The sequence below is a fragment of the Cnephaeus nilssonii genome (genome assembly GCF_951640355.1).
Source record: "Cnephaeus nilssonii genome assembly, chromosome: 10".
NCBI lineage: Eukaryota > Metazoa > Chordata > Mammalia > Chiroptera > Vespertilionidae > Cnephaeus > Cnephaeus nilssonii.
In genome coordinates, this window is record NC_137081.1 from 2,877,020 (window position 1) to 2,899,269 (window position 22,250).

The following is a 22,250-nucleotide window of genomic DNA, read 5'->3' on the forward strand; positions in this document are numbered from 1 at the left end:
CCCTGCGGGGAACCGGACGGGACGGGGCGGAGACCTCCCCCTGCGGGGAACCGGACGGGGCGGAGACCTCCCCTGTGGGGAACCGGACGAGACGGAGCGGAGACCTCCCCTGCGGGGAACCGGACGGGACGGGGCGGAGACCTCCCCTGCGGGGAACCGGACGGGGCGGAGACCTCGCCTGCTGGGAACCGGACGGGACAGAGTGGAGACCTCCCCTGCGGGGAACCGGACGGGACAGAGCGGAGACCTCCCCCTGCGGGGAACCGGACGGGGCGGAGACCTCGCCTGCGGGGAACCGGACGGGACAGAGCGGAGACCTCCCCTGCGGGGAACCGGACGGGGCGGAGACCTCCCCTGCGGGGAACCGGACGGGACGGAGCGGAGACCTCCCCCTGCGGGGAACCGGACGGGGCGGAGACCTCCCCTGCGGGGAACCGGACGGGACAGAGCGGAGACCTCCCCTGCGGGGAACCGGACGGGACGGAGCGGAGACCTCCCCTGCGGGGAACCGGACGGGGCGGAGCGGAGACCTCCCCTGCGGGGAACCGGCCGGGGCGGAGACCTCCCCTGCGGGGAACCGGACGGGGCGGAGCGGAGACCTCCCCTGCGGGGAACCGGCCGGGGCGGAGACCTCCCCTGCGGGGAACCGGACGGGACGGGGCGGAGACTTCGCCTGCGGCCACAGAGCTTAAGCAGGAGCCCAGGGTTCTCCTCCGGCTGCCAAAGCCGGCCCTCAACCACCGCCTGCCTCGTGAGGAGTTCTTCCAACAGCACAAGGTGCACCCGTCCCCGCACTCACCTTTTCAGAATCGACGAAGTGCGTAGCGATGCCCGCTCGGTACACATCTCTGCCTTTCAGCCTGAACCCTGTTAATGCCAGGAAGTAACCAAGCCTTCCTGGGAGTCTTGGCAAGAAATAGCCTCCGCCCACGTCAGGGAACAGTCCTGAAATTAAGTAACAAAGAGACGCAGGGCTCACAGGGAAGCGGTGCATATACCTGCCTTGGCTTTAGGGGGGCTAGCACTGAGGAAAGCACGCACATGAGGAACCTGCTGTGGCTGGGCCAGCGCCGTAGCAGGGACACAGCCCTGGCCCGTGTGGCCCGGCGGGCTGCACATCACCAAAGGCGGCCAGCTCCACGCCCGTCAGGGCACATGCTCAGGCTGTGGGCTCCATCCCTGGGCGGGGTGCATATGGGAGGCAACCAATCAAAACATCAGTATTTCTCTCTCCCCCCACCACCGCCTCCTTTCCTCTCTCTCTAAAAAAATTAATAAAATAAAAAAGGGGAAAAAGAAAACAAAACCAAATAAAACAAAGAGGACATCTGTAATCCTTTCAATAATAAAGATAAATTAAACAAAACAAAAAAATGGTTCTACCAGATTATGCATAGCAGACACAAGATGAAAACCACCCAATGTTTGTCAGTGAGTGAACAGATGAGCAAACTGAACTCTGTTCATCAGATGAAGTGTTAGCTGACAATAAAAAACGGACAGTCTACAGAAAGAGGAGACAGGGTTCCACAGAGCAGCATGGGAACCCGCACACAGCTGGGAGGGGTGCCTGCTCCCGGCAGTCAGACTGGAAGCACATGACGCATGGAGCACTGAGCAGAACACAGAGAGGAAAATAGGTAGCACTCGCCTGGGCGACTGCTCAGACCCTGCATTGAAACCTCCAGAACCTGCAAGACTCAAAAGGGTCAAACTGTTCCCAAATGACTCAGCGTCCTCCCAGAAGGAAGCTCAAGAATATGTATAAGAACGCAAAATACCCAGCACCCAACAAGGTGACGTTTGCCATGTCTAGCATCCAATTAAAAACTGCCAGGCATCTTAAAAAGCAGGGAAATGCTGCCCATAGCGAGGTGATGAAACAACCAATCAAAATGGAGCCACAACTGCCCGGCTGGGGCGCTCAGCTGGTCGGAGCACTGTCCAGTTTATTAGCATAAAGTGGTTCATAATATTCCCTGTTTCCTAACAGTTCAGATCACATTGTTGTTGAAGAAATTAACGAACTCTTGTGTGACACACAGCGCGGTCAAAATAAGTTGAAAGAACAGTAATTGTGAAAATGTGGCGTTTGTTTACCTATTGCAGTTTCTGGCATTGCAAAGAGAGACTTTTCAGTAGCCACCCGGAACAGCCCGTGAACGGAGAGTCCGACTCCCTAGGAAATAAGGCGAAGCATGTTTTAAAACACTGGAGAGAATAAAAACAAATTCATCCGCTCAGAGTATCATAAACAAATAGTCATCTTTGTATTCCACAAGAACTGCTCCAGGAGACGGCCTAAGGGAAACCCGGACCCACACTCTCAGGAGGTCGGGCTGGGTGGCAAGCGCACAGGCTCCCTGGGTCTGCAATAGGTTTGTTTAGCGAAGATGCTTTCCTCCCGCCCTGGCCGTGCTTCTCCTTCCCCAGGCCTCTCGTTCCGAACAGAAGACCTCTGGAGCTGTGACTACCCGGAACCCGAGCGTTCTTCGTGGCACCAACCGACAGAATCGCACAACCGCACAACGTTCTAGGAAGCGTCCGCAGCTTTAAGGAGAATGTTAACACATCTCACTTATGTCATAAGTTTCATCAGTAAAATCAGCAGAATCGTTTTTCTCAGATGCCGTGGGGCCAAGCATGTAACTCTTGAAAACGGTTCCTAAGACACAAGTTTAGAAAGTGAAAAGGCTGCCGCACGCCTCTGAGTTGAGCGTCACTGAGAAGGGCACCTTAACAGGCATCTCTGAATAAGCAGATCTTTGAATAAAATAAATAAGGAGTGCACACGTGATGACAAAGTATCAAAATTCATGTCAGTGTTCACACTGTAACATACATTTCCCATGTTACATCCTCTTCACATTGTTCAGAACTTCCATTAGATTTAGTTCTCATTCTTAATCCTTTCTAACCAGTGTACCTTGTCTTTGACATCACACAGTTAAGTGAGTTAAAACATGTAAATTATCTGAGACAATGTCAAGCACTAGAGTTCTATAAGTGTGAACTCATTGGAAAGGGCCTCATTTCTGATTATTCTAACTTTTCATTACATTTCCGCAGTCCAAACTCAGCCATTTAAAAGCTCTTGAAACTTTTTAAGGAAATATTAAAAAACACATGCAATTTCCTATAAATTCTTTGTACTATATGCCAATCTTATATTTTAAAAGACGATGGAAATGAATAAAATCCTTCAGTTATTACCTATATCCTTCGGTGTCAACATTTACGAAGTCAGTCACAATGTCCGATAGTCTCTGTAAAGGCCAATGTCATGTGATAGGTGTTCTATTAGGACCCGGTCAGACACCTAGGCTAGAGAACCACCATCCTTCAGACCTGCCTGAATCTGGCTGCGTGGATGTCCTACAACTAGGGACTGAAAGCAGCAGCCACCCCAGGCTGGTGGGAGGGGCAGAGACGCAGAACTGGCCGGTCCCACACCCACGTGTGGTGGATAATGGGAGAGATGTCTTGGCTGCAGAGGTCTACCCTGAGAAGCAAAGGGTTCCAGGCCCACACCAGACCGCCGCCTAGGGTTCCAGGACTGGGAAGAGACGTCCCATAACCTCTGGCTGCAAAACCAGTGGGGCTGTGGCTGGTGACACAGAGGCTGCTAGAGTCCCAGGCAGTTCCTCGTGAAGGTCTGAGAGTCTTTAGTTTTTAGTTAAATAAGAAAAAATAATCTTTAGTTATAGCTTCATTTCTGTTCCAACTACTGGATTGACTTTCCATGGAGTACTGATCATTCCTTTGTTGGGTTTCCGGCATCTTTCACATTCATCACCTCAATACTGTTCCTTTTATCCCTTTGTCCTCCACACACACGGCCTCATATTTGCATTATTCAGAGCACAGCCACTGTCCGTGTGAGTGAACGGGTGTCACTGTCCGTGTGAGTGAACGGGTGTCACTGTCCGTGTGAGTGAACGGGTGTCACTGTCCGTGTCAGTGAACGGGTGTCACTGTCCGTGTGAGTGAACGGGTGTCACTGTCCGTGTCGGTGAACGGGTGTCACTGTCCGTGTCAGTGAACGGGTGTCACTGTCCGTGTGAGTGAACGGGTGTCACTGTCCGTGTCGGTGAACGGGTGTCACTGTCCGTGTGAGTGAACGGGTGTCACTGTCCGTGTCAGTGAACGGGTGTCACTGTCCGTGTGAGTGAACGGGTGTCACTGTCCGTGTGAGTGAACGGGTGTCACTGTCCGTGTGAGTGAACGGGTGTCACTGTCCGTGTCGGTAAATGGGTGTCACTGTCCGTGTGAGTGAACGGGTGTCACTGTCCGTGTCGGTAAACGGGTGTCACTGTCCGTGTCAGTGAACGGGTGTCACTGTCCGTGTGAGTGAACGGGTGTCACTGTCCGTGTGGGTGAACGGGTGTCACTGTCCGTGTGAGTGAACGGGTGTCACTGTCCGTGTCGGTGAACGGGTGTCACTGTCCGTGTGGGTGAACGGGTGTCACTGTCCGTGTGAGTGAACGGGTGTCACTGTCCGTGTGGGTGAACGGGTGTCACTGTCCGTGTGAGTGAACGGGTGTCACTGTCCGTGTGAGTGAACGGGTGTCACTGTCCGTGTGAGTGAACGGGTGTCACTGTCCGTGTCGGTAAATGGGTGTCACTGTCCGTGTGGGTGAACGGGTGTCACTGTCCGTGTCGGTAAATGGGTGTCACTGTCCGTGTGAGTGAACAGGTGTCACTGTCCATATCAGTGAACGGGTGTCACTGTCCGTGTCAGTGAACGGGTGTCACTGTCCGTGTCAGTGAACGGGTGTCACTGTCCGTGTCGGTGAACGGGTGTCACGTGTCAGTGAACGGGTGTCACTGTCCGTGTCAGTGAACGGGTGTCACTGTCCGTGTCGGTGAACGGGTGTCACTGTCCGTGTCGGTGAACGGGTGTCACTGTCCGTGTCGGTGAACGGGTGTCACTGTCCGTGTCGGTGAACGGGTGTCACTGTCCGTGTCGGTGAACAGGTGTCACTGTCCGTGTGAGTGAACGGGTGTCACTGTCCGTGTGGGTGAACGGGTGTCACTGTCCGTGTGAGTGAACGGGTGTCACTGTCCGTGTCGGTAAATGGGTGTCACTGTCCGTGTGGGTGAACGGGTGTCACTGTCCGTGTGAGTGAACGGGTGTCACTGTCCGTGTGGGTGAACGGGTGTCACTGTCCGTGTGGGTGAACGGGTGTCACTGTCCGTGTGAGTGAACGGGTGTCACTGTCCGTGTCGGTAAATGGGTGTCACTGTCCGTGTGAGTGAACGGGTGTCACTGTCCGTGTCGGTAAATGGGTGTCACTGTCCGTGTGGGTGAACGGGTGTCACTGTCCGTGTCAGTGAACGGGTGTCACTGTCCGTATCGGTGAACGGGTGTCACTGTCCGTGTCAGTGAACGGGTGTCACTGTCCGTGTCGGTGAACGGGTGTCACTGTCCGTGTCGGTGAACGGGTGTCACTGTCCGTGTCGGTGAACGGGTGTCACTGTCCGTGTCGGTGTACGGGTGTCACTGTCCGTGTCGGTGAACGGGTGTCACTGTCCGTGTCGGTGAACGGGTGTCACTGTCCGTGTGAGTGAACAGGTGTCACTGTCCGTGTCGGTGAACGGGTGTCACTGTCCGTGTCGGTGAACGGGTGTCACTGTCCGTGTCGGTGAACGGGTGTCACTGTCCGTGTCGGTGAACGGGTGTCACTGTCCGTGTCGGTGAACGGGTGTCACTGTCTGTGTCAGTAACGTGTGTCACAGCGACTCCTGCTAGGCTGTGCTTTCACCGGAACATCAGCTCTGCTCCTGCATCTGTTTCCAGTCGCCTGTTCACCCTGTGAGTCTCCGTCTGAGCGGCTGTCTCCTGAGGGCTGTGCTCCCTCCTGTGCGGGCCCAGCCTTTCACGTGTCAGTAAGGACCCGTTCTCTCTGTCCTGTTTTCTCCTTCCCTGCTCCGTCCACATTCAGAGCTGCCGGTCGCTTTCCTTGCCCTTGCTCTGCAGCACTTTGCAGGGGAGTTAGTACCACAGACAACCCCGGCCCCACATCCCCGCTCTCAGGGCAAAACAAACGCGACAGCCAGGTTCCCGCCCGACACTGCTGGCAGCGATCCGGTTACTTATCGTAGAAAAGGGCTCTCCATTTCTTAAAAACAAGAGTCAGTGGGTTCTATTGGCTAAAAGAACTGTTAATTCCAGAAGCTAACACGGCATATAACATAAGTAAGACCTTTTTATTTTGGGTGGAGATAGTTTGAATGTGAGATAAGTGAGTATTGTATCCCAAACTTGCAAGGCTCTACAATCCAAACATAACTTTGCTTCAACGAGTTTTACTGTGTTATATTCATCGCTTCATTTCTGGTTTGTTTGTGTGTTTTTTTAATCACTTTTTGAGAGAGAGAGAGAGAGACATCGATTTGTTGTTCAGTTTATTGATGCATTCATTGGTTGCTTCTTGTATGCGCCCTGACTGAAGACTGAACCTGAAGCTTTGGCGTATCAGGACAGTGCTCTAACCAATGACCTACCTGGCCAGGACCTATTTCTGTTTAATAATTAACTTATTTCTAATACAACACACATAGTAATGATGAGAGTAAAACAGTCTACTTACTCCACCCATTGTAATTCCATGAATAAATGCAACATACGGTTTCTGGCAAGAATCTAAAAGAAAAAGAATTGTAATTAATTACAATGTTTAACATATTTTTCCCCCTAAAAAAAAACACATGTTACATGAACTGAATATTTTCCCAAGGAATTTTTTGCAAGAAATATCAAGGCAGACTCAATGTGTGGCCTGTAAAATGTTCTTCTTAAAATGACAATCCATAAACAATCCTGATCATCTGTTCATTATCATTTAACAACTCAACCCTGCAACTGGAAACAAATGAAAGCCTTGTTTAACTCAGCTCCTGAGAAATATGACTAACAACCGCTTTACAGCCCCTGATGTCTAATACACAGCTGTATTTGAAAGACCATCCCTTGTTTTCTATAGATCTCAAGTAACTGGATACAAAGAGCAGCGTAGCATAAAGAAAAAAGCACGACCAAAGTCGGAGACCCAGACTGTAGTCTCAGCTCTGTCATTAACTGCCAATTCAACTATACTCCACAGACACACTGGCATTAGGCATAAATACACTTACACACACAAGTTCCATGCATATCATATGTGTGTATCATACAGGGTGTCCCAAAAAATGTGTATACACTTTGAATGGTTATAAAGTCAGTATTTATTAACACACAGTTCATTTTCAAAAGTTAAAGAAACTATAGATATGAGTAATTTTTTTGCCAACGCCTGTTTTCAACCTGATGACCATTCTGGTCCAGACACTGCTGATAACGCGAAGCAACGGGGTCACAGACATCAAGGGTCATTTCGTTCAGCATTTGTGTGCCCTCAATTTGTCAGCTGTCACCAGTTTTGTACCATAAACTTGACCTTTTATGTATCTCCATAAAAAGGTCTGGTGGCACTTTAGGATACATTTTCTTTGCTCAAAGCTGAGTCCGACTTCAGCCATTATCTGAAATCTGTTAAACCTGAAAAGGAGTGAAAATTAACTGAGTTGTCGGCTGCTGGTCTGTATACATTTTTGGGACACCCTCTATAGAGCACGTAGACAGGGCTGTAGTAAAGACCTGGAGTGTGGTCTGGGAGGGTAGACTATGAACTAGCGACACCGGTGCTCTGCGGAGGGGTGGCGGCTGCCTCCGGGGAGAAATGCGTGATATGCCAGGGAAGCAACAAGGCAGACGGAGCTGTAACTTTAAAACGTGTAGAATCCTATCTCTTTTACATAAATGGTACAACATCAAGCAAAATGAAGTACGGATGCCTGGCCCCCTGGGCTGGGAGCAGACAAGCACTGACTGTATTATTATCCCCTGGAGTTTAACCTCTAAAGCCAGGCTCTGGAACATCAACTCCAGAGACGTCTCATCCCAAAGTTCTCCAGGAATTGGAAAATGATACCTCACTTTACCCAAAAAACTGGGACCCACGTTTTCTGTTTTCCACGAAAGCCAGCCCTGTGATCAGAATCATGTTTTCATATCGACTGAATGACAAACGGGTGAGGACAGCCTACTAATAGGAAAGTGTGAATTGCTTTGGAATGAGCAGTCCGAATAGTTTAATCAAATTTGACACATAGCATATAAAAGATTAATAAGATTATCTGCTGATTACATTTTTAGTCATTCATACATTAATGCTGCTTTTCTTGATTCCATTCTCAAAGCTCTCAGCAAAGCACATACCAATGGCATTGTTTAGCACATATTCTTCTCTGAAGAAATCCTGACTTATCTTCCGGTCTCCCTTTACAACTTCTGAGATTGTTACAAAAAGAAAGAAAGATTACAAATTTAAAAAAAAAAAAAGTGTTTTCTAATCAGTAGAATCAAATAAAATAAATTTAAAATATTGTAATCAGTAGAATCAAATTTCTAATCAGTAGAATTTCTAATCAGTAGAATCAAATAAAATAAATTTAAAATATTGTAATACCCGGGGAAAACTCTAGAAGGATTTGTTAACGTTTTGAAATTGCCCGTGCCACAGACATGTTATAGTCAGCCCCAGATCCATAGTCCCATGTCAAAACTTCAAGGGGAAATTCTTAAGAACTTCCTACAAAATGTTACACTTAAATTTAGAAGTTATATATTGCTACAAAATGCACTTTCTTTTGACTGTTTTCTGTAGCACCCGAATAAATATTTGGTGGATATACATTTATTTTGGTAATATATATCTGTTTTTTTAATTTATTGATTTGAGAGGAGAGAGGAAGGAGAGGGAGAGAGAAAGAGAGAGGGAGGGGGAGAGAGAGAGAGAGAGAGAGAGAGAGAGAGAGAGAGAGAGAGAGCGCGCACACACACACGGATTTGTTGTTCCACTTATTTATGCAGTCATCGGTTGACTCTTGTATGTGGTCCTGACCAGGATCGAACTCACAACCCTGGCACATCGGGACGATGCTCTAACCAAAGAAGCTACTGGCCAGGGTGGTGATATATGTATCAAGTATACTACACATACACACAGAGCGAAATAAATATATATATATTCCATCTAATTCAATATTTCTGCCACTTTCTTTTCCCCACAAAACATTTACTGAGCATCCACCGAGCATCGTGCACTGTCTTAGGTGCTGAAATGATGGGGACAGCGATATACTGGTAAGACAGCCGCCCTGAGTGCAGCCTGGGGAGAAGACGCTAAGATACAGGGTCGGTGCGATGCTCACTCCAAGGCTGGTGCTGCAGGAGGTGCCATGGAATGAAGGCTTCCCGAAGACACAGTCTGGGCCCAGTCTGAACCACAGAGAGGGATTTCCCAGAAAGTGACGGGGGGGGGGGGGGGGGGGAGAGGGAGGAGTACCTACATAGGCACAGAGGCCAGAAAGAACAAAATCAAGAGAGAAGCAGTTTTAAAGGACTGAAGGAGAAACATAAAAGGAGAAGCTAGAGAGGTCAGTGAGATAGTAAGACCCGTATTGATTAATAATGCAAAAGGAAACACATCTCCCCAAGATGCTGCCACGGCATGCTGCTGCCTGGCGTAACACAGAGGCGCACAGAAAATGCCTGAGTCACCACACTACCAAGTGGTTTCCTTCCTATGGCAGTCGCTGTCATCCCAGCTCCACCGCTGCCTTCTTCCTGCGTCAGTCAACACCACGCGGGCCCTCTCCCCTCCTCACTGCAGTGCTCATGCCCTCCTGTGGTTCAGGCCTATGAGAATTACCACTAACATACAAACTGAAGGGACGGGATTGTCTTCTGTATGGGAAAGTCACACAAAAACTGTTGACTATAGTTTTAAGCTAACTCCAGCCTCTAATGTGATCTTCCTTTAACGTGCTCCATTCTGACTTCTTTCCGTGGTTACTGAGACAGCCTTAACATCTCTGTCATTCTGACGCTCTCCTGATCTATGCCCCAAACTCTCCTCTCCCGTCTCTTCAGTCCCGACCACACTTGCCATTCTCCCAGGAAAGAGGGTCCCCTGCGTTGCATGCTGAAGCTCTTCCACCTCAAAGATCTTAGATTTCCTCCTAAGCTATTCTAATCAATCATTTCCATATGAAATAAAATTAATGACGTTCACAATATCATTTAAAATTTTTTTTCTGCGTGCCCACTCATTGTTCTGAACTATGATCTTGAAAAAGCTAAATTTCCTGTAATTGAAATCCCTGTTTTATTTCATGTAAACTAGACTAATTCTAGAATTTGTAACTGTATTTCCAAACAATAATATAAAGTTAGGCTTTTATGCAAAAATAGTCTAAAGAAGCTAAAAATCAATACATAAGGCTCCGCCCATCTTTAAACTGTCAAGTTAACTACATGAGAATATATTACCTTTTTAAAAATTCTAAAAAGTAACCGAATGATGGAGTAGTGGGAAAGCTTGCTAACACTTTACCCGTTCTGTTGAGGGGCACTCAGGGGAGAGGAGGGGCTTGTACCTCTGATGTCTCCCCCAGCACAGAAGGCCTTCCCACCGGCGCCCTTTATGATGATCAGGAAGGTTTGGGGATCTTGTTCCCACTTCTAAAAAGAAGACAGAATAAGCACAAACTCATTAAGATACGTGCACTGGCACAGACACACACACTTACCTGTGTCTAGGCATACAGTGTATGGATAGCTCACTTTTGCCCCACCCTGTGTATATATCATATGTGATATGTAGCATATCCTTTATAAGGTATGGACAGAAGAACGGATCCCAACTTCCTTTCTTTTCAGACGTAAATTAGAGGCTATTCCAATGAAGGCTGCCAGATGAATACACTTTGTGATCCAAATTTCATGATGGCATCTGATATCTTCGCCGTGACTTTTAGACAAAGGTTAAATATATATATGGACTTAATACGACTACGTGTTACATAAGCTTAGTAATCTAGTGAACAAATCCACCCAAAGGTTGTTGATAAACAGAGCAATCATCTTTCTCGGGCTCTGTCCTACTGACAAATTTGTAAGTGACAGAGTGAAAACACACAGACCAAATCTGAAAGTTGGGGCTGGCAAGGCCAGCTAAAAATTAAGTAGGATAAAAGAATCAAGAGCCAATGTAAATTCAAAGGACTAGAACAATGGACCAATAAAATATTAGTTAACTACAGACAGAAAAACTAACAGAGGCTCTATGAATTCTACACTTGAGAATGAAAGTACAGATGCACAAGGCAGAAATGTAGCTGGACAGGTAGTGGAAATGTGGTGTTTACAGGAACTCTCTTCTTGCTTCCACTCCGGTCCAACTCTGACCGGGAACACTTGGCTTATTTCTGTGTCGCATTTAAGAACATATTACAAGGTATTCCTACAGACACAGCAAAATGGAAGAGGGACTCGTCCAATGAAGAATGAAGAACAGGGGGCCAGGGAGAGCTAGCATTTGTGTAACACCATGTGGCTGACCGTACGAGGTCCACTGCTTGACTTCTCTCCAAGCAATGCGATGAGGCCTAGCGTCCTAGTTCAGAGCTCAGGAGAGTGAGATACATGCGATGAGCACTCTCTGTCGACACAGGCAATAAACAGAAGCCAGCTTTCAAGCACCAGTGGTCCGACTTTGAGTTATGATTCCCCTGCGCCTGCAGTTCACTTAGAATAGAAAAGCTGACGGATGGCCTTCTCCAGAAAAGGCTGGCCACACAGCTAAAAAACAGTGGTCTTCACATCAAAAGGCTGCTGCCATGTGGAAGCGGAGTAGATTTGTACCTTCACACGGGCCCCACGAGGCAGAGCCAGTATCACTGGGTAAAAGGCAGGAGGAATAGAGAGGCAGGACAGAGGAGAGATTCAGAGCCACGGGAAGTGGAGGGGCTGTCTCCTGGGGCAACGCCGCCCTGCCTGGGTGCTTCAGGGGATCCGCAGGGCCAGCGCTGAAGCTAGGAATCGATGGGCTTGGGCGCCGATCCCGGACAGCCCAATGACTCCAAGGGAAAGAATGCCAGAAATGTACTAAAGGTAATTTCAAAGTCAGCGATACAATTGCTGTGAGAAAACGACCAACCTTCAGCTGTGGGTAAATCTGCCGGATCATGTTCAGATTCAGGGCGTTGAGGGCCTTGGGTCTGTTCAGGGTGATCACCCCCGCGCAGCCCCTCCTTTCCAGCAGCACCTCCCCGGCCGCATCCGTGTGGGCGGACAGCTTCTGTGTGAGCACATGAGAGCTTTACATGGAAGCAGCTACACCAAACGCAAACCTCACACAGTGCTCAGGTAACTCCCTCATCACATGGGTAACTGCACACATCTGATAAAGACTGCTAACGTGAAAACAACTACACATACCCCTTACATCTTACATTTTACTTCTCAGTGAAAGGAGTCAACTTGGACGATGAAATACTCTTACATCTTTTATTACTGTATACCAACCAATATATTAGCTACTTAGAAAGCAAAGATGAATACAGAGGGCAAATAATTCAGACTACAGTGGCTACCAACAACTTGGAAAAAGTTGATATTTGAGCTGTGCCTTCATATATGCCAAGGAAAAAGGGGGGTGAGAATGCTACAGAATAGTACATGCAAAAACGTAGCAATGAATATTTGAAAATAAACCTGAGCAGAATAAAGGCTGGTTGAAGAATGCGTGCTGGGAAAGTAGAGAGAATGAGCAGTGTGAAGGCAGATTATAAAATGACAGGCTTCCATGTCATAGTTATGAAGAACTTGCCCATATGCTCACATGAGGGCCTCACACACCGTAACTTAATCCCCAGGTCTCGCTGCTCAGGTACTAGAGTGCTGACTAACGTAACCTGGAGTTAACATTTCAAACTACACAGCAATGCTCAGGTCTCTGCTACACACAACTAGCAAGGCTAACAGCACCACCCACTTCATACATTCCTTTAAGGACAGTGCTTGAAACTTCACGTGGGAGCAATGTGCAATACAAAACTGAGAGCCAGCTTAAACTGGAAATTTTTACCTGGAGAACGAATCCTTACTAACAAAAACCTAATAAAACCCAGAAACCCATATTTTGACAGCATTAAGGATTATCTTTTTTTAAAATATATTTTTATTGATTTCAAAGAGGAAGGGAGAGGGAGAGATAGAAACATCAATGATGAGAGAGAATCATTGATCAGCTGCCTCCTGCACGCCCCTACTGGGGATCGAGCCTGCAACCTGGGCATGTGCCCTTGACTGGAATCAAACCTGGGACACTTCAGTCTGCAGGCCGACGCTCTATCCACTGAGGCACACCAGCTAGGGCAGACACAGTGTTTAAGTCCTCCTCTATAAAATCACGTTGTGTATTTAATGTGGGATTTGGCTGCACATGACGCCTATTTATTTTGACAGTCATGCAGTCTTACATATCAATGTATCAGCCCCACACTGATAAGCATTGGGTAATGTCCACCTTCTGCTATTACAGTGATGCAGGAATATCTTTAAGCATGGATCTGCAAGCACTTGGGCCAAGCATTTTTGGCAGACATTTACAGAGGGTGAGACTTTGAGCAAAGAATATTATAGAATCTTCTACCATTAATGCCACTAGAATGATGTAAAGAAATGGATGATTTCTTTCCTGCTTGAAAAGTTCATTTCTTTCTAAAAACCTGAAAACTACTGGTTCATTATACGCCAAGCATTAGGCCAGTTTTTCAAATGAAGCACAGTATTTATTATCCATAAGCACTCCACGGTGGATACCATTATCCTCACTTTGTATATGGTCAAAAGGAGGCTGAGAGACCAAGCACTCTGCCCGAGATTAAGCGGGGGCCATGAAGCCCAGGCATTCCAACGCGAAGACCCAGGCTCTTTCCCACAGCCTGCCTCAGGCCCCCTCCCACAAGTCATGTTGGTCAAGTCTTGACACTATACGCTGGGAACCAGGGCGCACCAAGGTCAGGTCAGAGACACCTGCCAGTATGTCTCTCCTTCCCAACCTCCTAATCTAACTATGCCAGCAAAACGAAGCCCAAACTCACCAAATGTTGCAGAATGACATTAGTCCTTCTGAATGCGTTAAACCTGAAACAAATGCAGAATACAATGAACACAATAATGTGAGAAGTCACATTTCAATGTACAAATACTATACACATTGCTTTAGTCTCTTCGGAAATGTATTAAAACAAAAAGGTTTCTTTTTTAAAGGTTTAGGTAGAAGAGGGCAAAGGGGGGATAAATGTGACCGCAGCAGACCTGACTGGGGACTGGGATGGTGAACACACAGTATATCGTACAGATGACGTGTTAAAAGATTGTACACTGAAACCTATGCCACCCCAACAAATTATATAAATTATATAAAAAACAATGTCACCCCAATAAATGCAATAAAAATTTTAAAAAGGCTTAAGTCTCACTCATTGCTGGTAGAAACAAATGCACGGCCACTTTGTAAGACAGCTGGGCAGTTTCTTACAAAACTAAACATGCTCTACCATGTGATCCAGCAACTGCACTCCCTGTATTTATCCAAATGAGTTGAAAATATTTTCATACTAAAACCAGCGCCTAAGTGTTTATGGTAGCTTTATTCACAAGAGCCTAAACATGGATGTAACCAGAGGTCCGTCAATAGATAAAAGGATAAGTAAACTGTGGTATATCTATACAATGAAATATTAATAAAAAGAAGTCAGCTATCAGTCCACAAAAGGCAGAGAGGAATCTTAAATCCGTACTGCTAAGCACAGGAAGGCTTTCTGAAAAGATAGGTACTGTTCAGTCCACTAGAGGCCATTCTGAAAGAGGCACAACCACGGCGACAGTAAGAAGACCAGAGGTTGCCGAAACCGGTTTGGCTCTGGATAGAGCGTCGGCCTGCGGACTGAGGGGTCCCGGGTTCGATTCCGGTCAAGGGCATGTGCCTTGGTTGCGGGCACATCCCCAGTGGGGGGTGTGCAGGAGGCAGCTGGTCGGTGTTTCTCTCTCATCGATGTTTCTAGCTCTCTGTCCCTCTCTCTTCCTCTTTGTAATAAAATCAATAAAATATATATTTAAAAAAAAAAAAAGAAGACCAGAGGTTGCCAGAGAGAGGGAAGAACAGGTGAAATACATGCGATGCTTGGGCGGTGAATTCCATTAGCCTGTGTCATTGCCGTGGTGGAGAGAGTAGCTTGATCTTAAATGAAACCAAGATGGAACTCATCCACTAGGACCCACTGTTCAACTGACTCGGAAAAATATTCTCTGCACCCAGATATGCCCAGATGTCCATCACCACGAAAATACTGACTCCTTCATCAGGAAGAAAGAATGCAGTGAAGAATTTGAGTGAGAGGGAGCTTGAAGGAGTTAGGGTTAGCTCCTGCACATTTAAGAAAACACTGTCAAATGTTTAAATAAAAATTACTTTTCTGCCCTAGGTCAAGTGTAATTCCCAGAGACACCCTGTGCAGAGGACCAACAGCAGGCCTCACAGAAGGAAGCCCTGACCTGCAAGTCCGTTCTGTTTGCTCTCTGTAACTGTGCTGGGAACTGTGCGGGGCTAGGATACCAGAAGGAACACAAGGTGACTGGCCCTGCCTTTCTGAACTCTGCCAAAGCACAAGGCAAGATCCTACCCTACAACCATCTCCCTGGTCCCCACCTCAAGGCGGTGGATGCGGTCTCAGGGCACCCACTGGGCCAGGCCAAGAACAGGATGAGCAGAACGCAGACCGCCCGCGGCAGTCCCTGAACAAAGGCCTGGGGCCACACAACAGGAGTCAAGAAGGAAGGCATCGCTTCCCATCCTTAGCAAGAAGTGTGGAACAGACCTTGTCCCAGTGACTCCAGAGGACAATGTCGGCTCACTCACAATCCCCAAAGGGTATGAGCAGCTCTCTTATGCGGGGCAAGGTGGGGAGTGCGGTCTGTGGGGCCTGGGGCCCAGCAGTGTGTCTCTCAGAGCAGTTACCATTTCTCCTTTGTACTACAGCCGTGGGCTCCAAGGTTGTGGAGATGCCCCTGGTTGAGTGATGAAGGCTGGGAGCCAACGGGAAGAAAAGAGAAGACCATAAACTCAGAGTTACTTGGGGGCTCTGAATACTTGAATACAAGTATGAATCGGAATAGAAATAATCCTATATAATAAAAGCCTAGGTGGCATTGCTCGATGCCCTTGTGCAATGTCGTCACAAGATGGCCACCTCAAGATGGCCGCCCTCACGTCATCACAAGATGGCCACCACAAGATGGCTGGCAGTGGAGGGCAGTTGTGGGCGATCAGGCCAGCAGGGGAGGGCAGTTGGGGGCGATTGGGTCTAGGGGAGGGCAGTTGGGGGCTATTGGGCTGGCAGGGAAGCAGTTAGGCGTCCATCAGGCCAACAGGGGAGTGGTTAAGGGGCAATCAGGCTGGCAGGCAGAAGCGGTTAGGGGCAATCAGGCAGGCAGGCAGGTGAGTGGTTAGGAACCAGCAGTCCCGGATTATGAGAGGGATGTCCGACTGCCAGTTTAGGCTTGATCCCTGTGGGGTCCCAGATTGGAGAGGGTGCAGGATTTCATGCACTGGGCCTCTAGTGATTATATAAAATCTGGTAAGGAACTTAGTGGTAGTTTGGTTTGTTTGCTTTCTGCTTTGGTCCAGAGACTTTTGTGATCTATGAATGCAGCGCTCAGTGAGTTACACTTGCATTTGGTAGGTTTTTATTAACTTTCTATGAATGAAATAAAATTCTGTCTCACACATGAAACTGTTCTCCTGTTTACGCACTGCAGGAAGTACTGAAGCTGTTACATAAAACTTGCCAATCTGGCAGCACATCTTTAACCTTGCTCTGGCATTTGGGTACTGGCCTCATGAAGGAATTCAAAGTTGTTCTGACTTAAAGAAGAGAGCACTCACATGTTCTGCTGCTTAAGACAAGTTCCAAAAAGATAGAATTGAGTTAGGTTTTTAAAAAACGTTAGAAATGGTGCTCCCGGGTTAGTTCAGATTGTAAATGTCCATATGAAAACCCTCCTTAGAAAACGTCCCTAGGTAGGCCAGGGTCTGTCACTTCAGCCTGAACTCCGGGAATGACACAGTTTTAAAAGCACTGACTTTAATGACAACGTGTCAGCGCTTTGGACAAAACCCCTGTGCCTGTGCCCACCTCCAGGGCTTATGACTCCACTGGTCTTGGCTGTGACCTGGGCCTTGGCCAGGGGTCCTTAAATTTTTTAAACAGGGGCCAGTTCACTGTCCCTCAGACCGTTGGAGGGCCGGACTATAGTTTAAAAAAAACTATGAACAAATTCCTATGCACACTGCACATATCTTATTTTGAAGTAAAAAAACAAAACGGCAAAAACACCCGCATGTGGCCCGCGGGCCGTAGTTTGAGGACGCCTGGCCTTGGCTGTGTGCAAGTCTGCAGGTGATTCTAATGTGCATACAAGTTGTGGCGTCACCAGGTCAATGCCGGTCAAGGGCACGCACCTCGAATGCCCCGGTTGGGTTGCGTGCAGGAGGCAACCAGTCAATGTGTCTCTCACCTCGATGTTTCTCTGTCTTTACCCCTCCCTTCCACGCTCCCTAAAAAAAAAAATCAATGGAAAACATATCCTGGGGTGAGGATTAACAACAACAAAAAGAGAACAGCCAGTGGTCCAGAGGGGCCACGGGAGAGCAGCGGTGCCCAGAACCGTGCCTCTCAGAAACAAGAACATAACAGCAAGTGGGGTTGAATTCACGGAGCAAATTGGGGACACATCTTGAAACCCAGGTGGGGAGCGTTTTGGTTCATTCCAAAGGCAGCAGGAGGGTGCCTCCCCGAGAGCTTCGGAGCAGAGGACCGGTGAGCCAGACTGATAAGGCAGGCAGTGCGGACCGGCACGGGCGGAGGCACGTCCACCGGCCAGGCCTCTGAGAAAGTGAACCAGTGATACATGTGCGAGGACTGCCTGAACCCTAATCGGCGGGAAGAGACAAGAGGTGGGAATGCGGAGAGCTGCCACAGCTTCCGGAATCTAGGAGGACAGTGCCAAGTAAGTGAAATGCAGGTGCGAAGTAAAGGTTGCAATGCCAGCGGTGCCCGTCTGACCAGCCAGGCGCTCAGGATAGATCAAGGTTTATAAAAATAAAAATTTGAAGTTATCATCAGAGAGAGGTGCTTTATTTGGGAACAAGAACAGAAATGTCCCAGGGCTGAAATGGCACCAAGGCTCGCCAAGCAGGGCACCCGGGGCATGAGGGAGGCCCCAGGGCATGAGGGAGGCCCCGGGCCTGAGGGAGGCTGGAGTTCCCGGGAAATTACCCAACAGCTCAGCCACAGCAGAGACCTAGCTCCCCTGGGAAGCACTCCTGGGGCCCCCTCTTTCTGAATGCATTCGGGGGTCAGCCTGCGGCCCTGGGCTCCCTCCGGGCTCCGCGTTGCTAGGATGACATCCAGAGCCCTACCACTGCCCCAGCTCAGCTGGCAGCTCTGCACCTTGAAGTGGGGGGTGGGAGAAAGCCAGCCTGACCTCTGGGGATGACAAATCCCTGCCCAGGTCGGTCAACTTCGTTAATAAACGTGACTTCCCCCTTTGCCACACAATGTGGATTGGCCCACACTTTCAAAAAATGAGCAGCAATGGTAACATGTGCTGCTTTTCTTAGAACCTACCAGATCTCTCTGTGAGCTGCTCAGAGGCACGGGGCAACTAACTTCAAAGCTTTTAAAAGTAACGAAAGCGATCCTTGGAGTTCTCTTCACAAAGGGCCTGAGACTCGGTCTGCGGATACAGTGTCACCAAGCAATGGCCGTTCTTCTTCGGGCAAACACCCCCGACCCAGCCCCAGTCCCAGTCCCAGCCCCGGCGGAGGCTGAAGACCCGGGAGCTCCCTTACAGCGGCCGCAGCTGCTGCCGGGAGCGCGGGCCGGAGGGAGGGGGCGCAGCCCACCCGCTGAGACGCCTGCCCCCGGGCTCCCCGGCTCCCGGGCAGCGGCGGGGACGCTCGGGACCACCGGCCTCGGAGCCCGGTCCCGCCCCAGCACAGGGCGCCCAGCGAGGCAGGCGTGAGGCCTGCACGACCCCCGCCCCCAAGTTCCTCCGGCGGACCGTGCGCGCCCCCCCACGACACGCCACTGTTGGGCAGGGAGAAAGGGGGGTCCCGGGGAAGGAAGTCCTGCAGCGTCGGGGCGGGAGTCGGAGGTGATGCTTCGAGAAGGTGCTGGCAGCGAGGGCGGGACGCGAAGGCGGGCCGAGGGCGCCCGGGACCGGACGGGGCCTGAGTGTGGGGCCCCGAGGGCGACTCGGAACTTGAGGCCGCAGGGCCCAGGCCGACACTTCCCTCCCGCTAGCGCGCCGCCGCCCGCCGTCCACTCACCTTGACGCGAGGCCCGACATCTCCGCGGCCTGAGCTCCACACACCAGCGACCGCGCGGCCGGGGCGGCGCTCCCACAGGCGCCTCCGCCCCGCGTCCGGCCCGCCCCCGCCGCCCCGCGCCCCGCGCCCCCGCCGCCCCGCGCCCCCGGAAGCAGATGACAGTCCTCCTCCAGGGGGCGGAGCGGCCTCGGGATCTCCCGCTACGCGACGCTGAGGGGCGAGGCGAGAAAGGGGGAGGGCGGGAAGGGGAGGGGCCTGGGTGGCCGAGGGGCGGGGCTAAGGCTGCGGGCGGGGAGGGGAGGGGCCTGGGTGGCCGAGGGGCGGGGCTAAGGCTGCGGGCGGGGAGGGGGCGGGTCTGGGACGGCCGAGGGGCGGGGCTAAGGCTGCGGGCGGGAAGGGGAGGGGCCTGGGTGGCCGAGGGGCGGGGCTAAGGCTGCGGGCGGGGAGGGGGCGGGTCTGGGACGGCCGAGGGGCGGGGCGAAGACTGGGGGCTGGGAGGGACGGGGCGGGGGCGTGGTCTTTGGGCGGCCGAGGGGCGGGGCTAAGGCTGAGGGAGGGGCGGGGCCTGGAACTGAGGGGCGGGGCCTGGGGCGAGGCGGGGCGGGGCGGAAGCGGCGGCGGAGAGCAGACGCGGGCTGATTGGCAGGAAAGAGGTTTTCTCCCAGAGGCTCTTGGGAAAAGGCTTGGCGTGTTCCTTTCACCAGCAGAATTTGACGTGGGGAGCTTTTCTGGGATTTTAACCTCTTTAAATTAAAAATGTAAACTTAATAGTCTTTTCTTTGAGGACTCAATCAGACAGGACATCGATGTAGTTTATTCCTAATCCAGCACAGAGAACTTGCACGGAAGGAAGTCGCTTAATGAGTTAAAAACAGCACCATGGGCCTGTCCACTCTCCTGCGGGCCTCGGGTTTCACCAGAATGACTTGGGAACGCGAGGGGTGGCGATACAACGGGTGTGGGTTAGGACACAAATGGACTTTTGTGTGTAACAAATGTTAAGGAAGCCTCTAAAGGTTGTATTTTGAACGCTTAAGAAATTAAAAGCACTTAATACACTATTCCCTATTAATTTCATTTTCATATCGGTCATGTGATATCCAAAAGACAGATTGTGAAATTGTTAACAGTTCCCAACATAAAGCTAGGCAACCATTCCAAAACAAAATACACAAAAGGAATAAGCAATCGGGATGGAACGTTTGAGATAACAAAGTATGCAATAAAATGATTTGACACACGAGAGTCATCAGGGAGGATCCAACAACAAGTTGATTTTAAGGTCTCCCTTAGACGGCTAAACAAGGAAACATTCAGGAAAGCTTGAGAATGGAAGGAAATGAATCACGGATAATATGCTTGCTCCCACGGGTAACCTTTGTGCCAACAGCAAGAACTAACCCCAGGCCCACCAGCAGGCGCTGGGCGGGAGTGGACGAAGAATGTTCTAAGAATGTTCAGACAAAGAGCAGGGAGAGGCAGTACCGTGTCCCTTCCCTGAACTTTTTGCTCCCGGATTCCAGCCTTCAATTCACCAGAGTTAGGGGGGAACTCAGGATTCACATGCTTCCAGGCTTGTATTATACTTTATACTATCTGGGAAAGATAAGTGTGTGTGTGTGGGGGGGGGGGGAGATAACTCACATTTTATGAAGCTTAACATATAGACACTGTGTGTGTGTGTGTGTGTGTGTGTGTGTGTGTGTGTGGTGTGTGATAGACTAAGGAAAATTACTCAGGCCCAGTGAAAACTTGTTAGAGAAAAGCTTATAGTCCCACACATTGCAACGTTACTGTAAATATACCTGCCTGACTTGTTCTAGAAATGTACCTTTCCATTTAGATACCTCAGCCACCTGTGGTCGTCTCTACCACGTATTAAATTTCCCCCAGTTTATATAATGTAGTAAACTTGCACTCTGACTTAAGAAAAACTCAGAGTGTTAAATATTCCATCACAAATGTTAGAGATTCCTTCCCTACATCTTGCTAAAAATCACAGCTGAGCTTTGTCTTCACAAGCGTTATCTAATCTTTCCTAAGGCGAGCGTCAGTGATTTATATGACTTAATGAGTAAACACAGAAGTGAGATTGTGCATGGGGGGGGGTGGGGGCTGGGACCGCTTACGGCTAAATCAGCTCCAGCCCAGTCCTGTGTGGGTGGCCCACACTGTCACCTCCCCGTGAACCACCCGGTCCGTTTTACACAGGCCTCACAGATGAGCTGTAGGTGGCAGATGCTGCCAAACTCATTGTCACCCAGGGAGCTACGATCAAAGCCAAGTTCACGTTTCTGGCAGCCGATGTCAGGGGCAGCCATGCAGTGTGACCTACGTGACGACAATTGGTGACTTCAATGCTCGTTTATTTATTTTTTATTTTTTGTACATTTTTTTCTTTATTAAGGTATTACATACGTGTCCTTATCCCCTCATTGTCCACCCCCTCCAATGCTAGTTTATAACAGTCAAGGATGTGACTGAGTCCAGGAAGGCTCTGAGGCGGCTATGGTGGCCCCTCGCAGAGGCCTTGGCTAATGTGTCATTAAAATCAGATTTCTAAGGAATATTTAATACCTGGCAAGATGCTCATAGGTGATGATTTAACAACAGTTTTGCCAAACAATATGTTTAGTAACACACAGAGAGAAGATGGAAAGTTATAATCCAAGATGTTATTTCCTTCTTTACATTCACATTTTTTTCAAAATTTCTACAAACTTTTCCTCTTAATGCATTACTTTTATAACCAGAAAAAATAAATTAAAAATAGTTAATAAATTTCCCCTGAAAGTATAAATATTAAAAATATTTTGAACAAGTGGATCCTGGCAAAGAGCTATCCTATTGCTATTAAAAAGGAAATCCCATTGGCACAGTAACCAAAGGAGGATGAAAAGAACAGAAAAAAGGGCCTACAAATAACTGTGGCCTAGTCACTAATGCATAGATGACCTTAATACA

At 49.3% G+C, this 22,250-nt stretch overlaps 1 protein-coding gene across 3 annotated transcripts in view; it reads right to left on the minus strand.

Moving 5' to 3' along the window:
- The window catches only part of HIBCH (3-hydroxyisobutyryl-CoA hydrolase), a 29,501-nt gene extending 10,104 nt beyond the window's left edge, over window positions 1-19,397 (minus strand). For 2 of the 3 annotated variants that reach the window (XM_079782320.1, XM_079782319.1), the window contains exons 1-8: window positions 19,287-19,397; window positions 13,993-14,035; window positions 12,045-12,185; window positions 10,483-10,567; window positions 8,261-8,332; window positions 6,594-6,646; window positions 2,101-2,179; window positions 800-945 (exon numbers count right to left, since the gene is read on the minus strand). In XM_079782320.1, the coding sequence (XP_079638446.1) occupies window positions 800-945; window positions 2,101-2,179; window positions 6,594-6,646; window positions 8,261-8,332; window positions 10,483-10,567; window positions 12,045-12,185; window positions 13,993-14,035; window positions 19,287-19,306 (639 nt within the window). In that variant the 5' untranslated portion in view covers window positions 19,307-19,397. The remainder of the gene's footprint in view (window positions 1-799; window positions 946-2,100; window positions 2,180-6,593; window positions 6,647-8,260; window positions 8,333-10,482; window positions 10,568-12,044; window positions 12,186-13,992; window positions 14,036-19,286) is intronic. The other variant, XM_079782321.1, reaches the window with a different exon arrangement.
- Window positions 19,398-22,250: the final 2,853 nt, after the last annotated feature.